This window comes from Daktulosphaira vitifoliae, unplaced genomic scaffold (genome assembly GCF_025091365.1).
Source record: "Daktulosphaira vitifoliae isolate Bord-2020 unplaced genomic scaffold, ASM2509136v1 Scaffold_4, whole genome shotgun sequence".
Lineage (NCBI taxonomy): Eukaryota > Metazoa > Arthropoda > Insecta > Hemiptera > Phylloxeridae > Daktulosphaira > Daktulosphaira vitifoliae.
This window is the reverse complement of record NW_026099575.1, coordinates 14,578,318-14,585,993: the sequence shown is the minus strand read 5'-3', so window position 1 is coordinate 14,585,993 and position 7,676 is coordinate 14,578,318. Positions and strand designations below refer to the sequence as shown.

Genomic DNA, 7,676 nt, shown 5'->3' with positions numbered 1-7,676 from the left:
TATTAAAGATATCAAAAAAATGATCTTTTTTAAAACCGATCAATTTTATTTATTTTTTGGATTTATTATTATATTATCATTATATAATATGCCGGGCTTTTTTTTTTTTTGCTTCGTAGGAAAACATGCTACGTTAGCTACAAATCCATTTCATAACATTATTAATAGAAATATAATGTTTGTTAGTGCATATTTTTGCATTATTTGGGTGTCAGGGTATATTTGGCATATAATTTGTTTTTTGGAGTTATTAGTGTCTATTATTTCCTGTAAATTGAAGGATATATTATTTAAACGAAGGTAAACAAAATAAATAAATTCTTAAATTATTTTTTTCCAGTTTTTTTTTTTTTGTAATATGTTTACATGTTAATATGTTCTTAGTATTTTTGGAGTATATTTTTCTTTGTTTAGGATATTGCTTGGGTTTTTATAAGTTTTAAGCAGTTCATTGGAATTCATTTTATCGCAAAATCACCACGACTCTCATAATCATATTTCCTGCGTCGTTATATTGTTATTTGTTTATTATTTTGTGGTAAATCGTGTCCATTTTTTTTTTGTTTTAGCTAGTGTTATGAGTTTCAATTATAATTATCGCTAAACATCATTTCCGCCTAACTAATCTCCTACTTACCGATCTTCTAAAAAAATTGAGAATTATTTAACTTTATCCTTGGGTCACCACGAAGCAGTAGTGGTTTTAGCGTACGGGTAGGGGGGTAGCTGCCCGTATTAAAATTGTTGGTAATTATTTGTAAAAAAGTTTATTGTTATATTCGGGGTGTAGTTAAGATTTTTGCGTGAGGTGCCTATAAAAATTTGGCTTCCTAATTTTTTATTTTTTTAATATTATCGATAAGCAAAAAATAATTAATTTTTTGCCTACACTATCAAATGAAATTCATTACCAAAAATTTTTTCCTCCCTTAACTAGCCCCTAAATATAACCCTGATCACGTCGTTTTGAATAATTACTTATTTTACCATATAAATACACCTTTATAAACAAATATAACGTTTTACCAAAGGTAAATAAAATATAATAGATAATTGCGTTAAGTATGTATATATTTTTTTGTAATAAATAATAGAAGTATAGTATATAAGAAAATAAAAAGTCTTTAAGACATTGAAAAGAAATTTAAATGTTCATATTAAACTTAAATGTAGTAAAAAATAGATTGATAATCTATAAATATTTCTATACATTTTGGAAAATAATTTATAAATTCAAATCGGTTATTTTCACTTTTATTAAATTTATCAATTGCTTCTTTTGTTTTTTTGAAACGGATTTCAATTTTATTCTGTACGCTCTTCGAGACTAAACTGTCACGACGTATGCTTCCGTTTGTATTGCTTTTTATGCAAAACGAAACTTGAAATTATTCAATACAATTACTTGTTTCCTACTTTTGATATATTTAAAGGGCATATTAATTAAAAAAGTAAAATAAAAAGAACGAATGGGAAAATAATTATCGATATACCGATTATCTAACTAACTGTAATAGAATAGGAAGAAGTTCGATTAAATGATAAGTAAAAAGTTGATAATCATTATGGGGTTATTTTTTCAAATATTTTAACCAGTGATTCTTAAACTTCCAATTGAAGACAAGTAATATAGTATCGGTTTGGCGGAAACGATGAACGCCCATAAATACTAGTATTTTAACTGTTCACATTAAACAATGCCAATAGAAAAAAATGAGCCCAGCTCGTTTGTTTTCAAATATGTCTTTAAAAAATTTAGCAAAATTATATGCATTATTTTAGACGGCCTGGTGGTGGGTTAGTTGTAGACACGGCACCGCCTTACGCTCTAGGACGGCGCTCGCCTGTGTCTCTCTCGATATCAGCCGTCCAGCTATTAATATGACAATCAGTTGTCATCGGGTGTCTCATGGCCCCTGATACCGTGACAAGGCCGCCTCCGAATATGGTTTACTGATATGCGTTCTGTTCCGTTTCCGACGAACACCTAATTGGTTGGCGATTCAAGTTGGTTTTCGGGTTCTTTACGACTACAGTTTTTCGGCTTGTGTTTACATAATTACGATTGTTTCTTTTTTTTTTTATGAAACTATACTTATATATATTGTATATATACTTATACAAAACGTATTAACCATATTAATATATGTATTGTAATAAGTGTAGTTTCTATTTTTTCGTCCAATACGAATTACGTTATAATTTGTAATCAGTTTAAGTTGGTGTTTTCAGTCCTATTGGATTTCATATTAAATGGCTCCCCAGATCAGGGATCTCAACCGGCCGAGAGAAGTTAAGGTAAGATTTTTTAAGCCGATTCAGTTTTTATTTCTAATTATATTATATTTTAGTTTTAACTCGAAATGGTGAAGTCTCCCTTATATATTTGTATTGTTCATATAGTTATTTGAATGAATGTCACTGGTGACAGCAGTGAATTTTTATCTGGATTATTCACGGTTACGTGTTAGCGGAATTAGATTTAGCCTGGTCTTTGGAAAATTTTTATAAAAATAAAGAGTCGTTTATCTAATACAATCCGCCGTAAATATTGTCGTTGAAAAGTGTTGGTTACAGTTTATCATAAAGACCTTATTGATATCGACAAAAAGTGAATTTCCGTCCAATAGTTACAGTTTTTTGGTAGATAAAAATAGTATATTTTCGTCTGACCTTGTCAAAGCGGCCGATTCCCAGGTAACCGTTATTATTATATTTCACTCGTTGCCATATCATAAACGGCGGCCCCGTACCACCTTATCGCGGTACTTCATAACAACAATAGAAATAATACTAAGACGTGTTTTTCTACAGTAGTAGTAAATTTGACCGTACACGGAGATATTGTTTATCTCCGCTTTTTACTTAGCTACGTTTGATTATTAAGGTTTGTAAATAACACATAATATTCAAGGTCAATATGTGGGGGAAATCATTAGCACAAATGAATTGCGCTGAACTACGTCGCGAATGCGCTTTTAGACAGCTACCATGCTACGCGACGAAACCCAACATGCTAATCATGCTAGAGGAAAACCTACGTAGCGAAGGGAGGAATCCAGCTACCGAAACTTTACCATTCCGTACGCCGCTCGATAACGAAATTCCGGTCCGCGAACCCAAAGTGGGGGGGGTTTTCGACACTACGGACGGTGTCGGCGAAGAAGAAATCGACGCGAACAATCAGCGGGCCGCCGTAGCGCCTTTACCGGAGGAACATCCGGCGAACCTCGCGCTACGCACATCAGACGACGAATCTGATGTCGAACAACCGGGCGAAATTATGCGCGCAAGCGGACAACTAGGCGCGCTCTACGTTGAGGACGTATACGTTGCCCGCTCGATAATGCACGCGGCAGAACAAGTCGGGACGATCCGACAGAACATTCGCGACATTTCGAATAACGCGCGCGGATTGAGGAACGGATGACTGAACTAGAAAGGTCGCTGTCGCGTATGTCAATGGAACAGCGACAAATTTCCAACATGTTCGAGCGAATCAGTCAAAATATGTTGCCGTCCCCACATGTTGCTGTACAACCGACTATTCGACAAGTTAACGTTGAACGAAATGATAGTCAACGATCGGACGCGTATCGCGTTACATTCGGTCCATCGGGAGTGACGGACCCGCCGCAACACTTCACGAGCGCCTCGCGGACATCGAAGCACAAGAAGCGTACCGATAGGTACAGCGACTACAAAGACGATTGTAGACACGCTCGAACGCGAATTTTTCTCACGTTTTCGGTACCCCCGCGTATTGTTTTGCGACAGCGGAAGGAATCTGGTTTCTAACGAAATGATTAACGTGATAAATAGATGGGGGGGGCGGAAGCGTGGACCACACCTAATTATCATCCGCCCGCAAACCCGGTAGAACGAAAAAATCTGGAGCTAAAAATATAGTTAAAAAAAACTAAAAAACACGCTTTTAAAGCACATTGAACTAAAAAGTTAAAAATAATTTTTATAATAAGCTTAAAACAATAATGTACGAAAAGTATTAGTATTATTGTGATAAAAGTGTGGGTGCTTTGTGCCATATTTTTCGTATATTAAGCGCCCGACGTGGAGGTAGTATATATATATAATTAATGACACGCACGCGTATACGGGCACGAAAACCAACTCCCCCACGCAAACTTCACGTCTTATGTTTAAAATTAAAATAGCTAACATAAATTACAAATTTCGGTTCGAGTGCGGACCGTCATTAATGTATAATAGTGTTGATGGGCAGTACTGATTTTCAGCATGTCAAGTCAGAGGGCTCACGGGGACGCTGCCCGCGAGCGTGACGAGCTGGTGCGCGATCTCTTCCCCCGGTTGGCGGAGGCGCTCGACGTCCCGCTGGCTCACGCCCCGGCGATCCGTGCGTCGGTCGAGGCGGCCTGGGACGCTTGGCTGCACCAGATCCTTAGGCATCCGATTGCTAGCGCTTTCTACAACTGGAGGATGAGGGACGAACGGGCGACTACACTCCGCGAGAGACGGAGGGCTCTAGCCACCGTGCCAGTGGTCTCGTGGCCTGTGCCGTGAGAGGGTGCTACCTCCTCTTCAAAGTACCCGGCTACTACTACCGCGGTGTTGCAGCATCCGACGGCGTCGGACCGCCGACCGTCCCGCTCCGGCACCCTACGTCCGGGACAGAGAGTCCGACGTGGCGAGCACGTCTTTCGGGGCGGGCTCGGCCACCCGGCCGCCACCGGCTCACCCGGGCTACAGGAAACTCATTCCGTCCGACGTATGCCGGTGGTAGCGCATCAACCGAGCCTTCAAGGAGAGGAAAGACCGGGAATGGGAAGCGGTCGTCCGTCCACCAGCCACACCGGCGCCACCAACACCAGCACCCAGGACTCATCCACCACCGCTGTCAGCCATCGTCCGGACCGACAGCTCCACACGGCCGACATAACCACCAACGTCGGATCAATTAATATTAATCTATATTACCACGGTGACTAATACTATGCAGCATCTTACTATACATCTATAATAAATATATATATATATAAACAATACTTAGTGTGTGTGGTGTTCACCGTATATTGGATACGCGTTATAAAATGTGTAGTTGATTCAGGTTTTAACGGCAAGTTTCAGTTATTTATTAAAATATATATTTTCTTAATCATAAAATAATAATTTGGAAATAAATATCAAGAAATCGTTTTTAATAGTTTAAGCAAAAGTACTATTCCTGATATTGTTTATTACTCATTTAGTATTTTTATAAGAAAAGCTCTAAAAATGATTATTTTGAAATTAAAAAAATTATAACAATAACTTATTGTTTTATTGCTAAAAAGAAATAAAAAAAATATAATTTTAACATTGCCAAGGATTATACAAATAATAGTTAGATGGGAATTTTTACTAAAATGGAATCACAGAAAAAAAAAGACCACTAAAAGGCCCATACAGAGGTGGATAGACAAAGTTTAAAATAATTAATTGGAAGTAGGAAAAAATCATATAGTCGGATTATACAAAATATATTAATTATATTAACTGCAATAAAAAAAATAATTATGACTAAAAGAGATAACATTCCAATAAAAAAATCAATATAAGATAAAAAAAATTTAAAAAACTTAAATATTTTTACAAAATTTATTATGTAAATTAACTACAATAAAAAAAATCATTAAAACTAATAAATACAACATTACAATAAGAAAATCAAAATAAGATAAAAGATACTAAAGAACTACTATTGCTTAAATATAAAATGAATAAAATTAAAAAAAATATAACTGGCGTTGTATCAATAAAAATCTCCAAAAAATGCCGAAATCGAATCCAGTTTATTATTCATGAAATTTTTTTCAATTTGTAGTTTATCATTAAAGCTGTTGGCTAAAGACTGGCACTAAAAAATAAAAATACAAAATTCAGTAAAAATTAAACATGATTTGTCAACGAACATACTTCTCCAAGATATATATTTTTTGGCAAATGGAGTACAATATTTGGGGCAATTTTTCGAGCTAATTCAAAAATGTCGAAACCATCATGCCCCTGATCTTGACACATGTTCCTTAGGGTGTAGTTTTTTTTTTTAGAATAATTAGGTCCGCCCCAAGGGGGCGATGTGACAATAACATCCGCTTTAAATCGATTAGCCAATTTAAAAAAATCTCCCACAATAAATATAATATGTTTCTCCACGCCGTAAATTTTTGAGTTATGTATGGCCATTTTAATTTTTTCAGGATCTTTGTCGATCGCTATGACTGAAAAATCAAAATTAGATATGCACGTCAATTTTGTAATTCATTACTAACATATACTGAATAACTACTTAAATTATTGCGTTTATTATTTGATAAAAAAATAAAATAGTTGTAATCGTGTTTACCTTTGGTGTAGAACCTGGCTAATTGAATTATGTTCCCACCAGCTCCACAAAATGGGTCCATTGCTACTTTGCCCTTGCAACGTTGGGCGATGTGATAACTTAATATTTCCGGACAGACCGAATAGAAACTTTCGGCGTCCAATTGTATGCCTCGATCATATTTATTGAAGAGACTGTACCGTTTATCCCAATATTTTTTTAGTACATTATTCGGTCGCACTTGTTTTATATTAATTTTATCGGGATGAGAACTCTGTGTAAAAAAAAAAAAATAAAGTTTATTGGACTTATTAATCAGCATAACAATAATCGTTACTTTAAAATGTATATCTTTGACTTCCATTGATTTGAATTGAAAAGTCGAATTACGATTACTATTTTCGAAAATTATTGTATTCAATGTTTCATTTTCATTGTTTTCGAAGTCATCATTAATTTTCAATTGAGTAGTGTTGGACGTAATCATTCCTTTATTATTGTCTTGATGAAGTTTGTTGGTGATATTATTTGATGGGTAAAATTTTTGAGTTTTCCTATTTCTACTGTTATAACTAAATCTATTATTGCTATTATAGTAACTAAATCTATTATTCCTATCATTATAACTATCACTATGACTAATACTAAGGTTGATTTTCTTCTTGTAAGTCTTTGAAGAAAAAAAAGTTTTTGTTGACTGAAAAGTCAGTGTTGTTGCCGACCTTTCTGGAGGGGTAGCCGCATACAAATCCGTTCCGATCTCCAAACAGTCCGTTGCCAATGACCTCCCGGCTATTTCACCGGCGGAAGTGGCTTGGTCACCACCACTTCCTGCAGTCGCAGTACCAACCCCGTGGTTGGCTGCAGGAGCCTGCCTCAACACTCCTGCATTTGACGCGTATTCGATTGATGTCGACACCTGGTGGGTACGCCCCCCACCAACCGCCGGCACTGGGGCATCCGAATCCCCTGATGCAGTAACTTTGTTGCCAGTTAGATCCATTGTTCATTGAATAAGCTTGTGAGGGGGCTGCCCTCATAGCCTAACCCTCCGGCCAGTGAGCGGCTAACTTCACTGGTTGCGTCGTGCCCATTTGTCTCCGTTCACACCCAAACGCTACCGCTTATTCGTCCGTAAAGGCTTATATCACGGCTACCCTGTATATCTACAGGGTTAACGAGCGCTTGGGCGGCTCGTTGTCCGCGACCGCTTATTCGTCAGTCCAAACCAATGGACTGCTTATTTCGCGGCTGACCTGCATATCTGCTGGCCGTTCCTCCATCCGCAACCTGAGGACGCGCCCGATTCCCCGAGCTAGGAAAACTGCGCTCG

At 37.0% G+C, this 7,676-nt stretch overlaps 1 protein-coding gene across 1 annotated transcript; it reads right to left on the bottom strand.

Moving 5' to 3' along the window:
- Nucleotides 1–5,715: 5,715 nt before the first annotated feature.
- On the bottom strand, nt 5,716–7,346 carry LOC126904966 (trimethylguanosine synthase-like). Its single transcript, XM_050684370.1, has 4 exons — nt 7,145–7,346; nt 6,365–6,616; nt 5,935–6,239; nt 5,716–5,875 (listed from the first exon to the last, which is right to left on the bottom strand). The coding sequence occupies exons 1-4, from the start codon at nt 7,344–7,346 to the stop codon at nt 5,771–5,773; spliced, it is 864 nt and encodes a 287-aa protein (XP_050540327.1). The 3' UTR covers nt 5,716–5,770.
- Between the last annotated feature and the right edge of the window lie 330 nt (nt 7,347–7,676).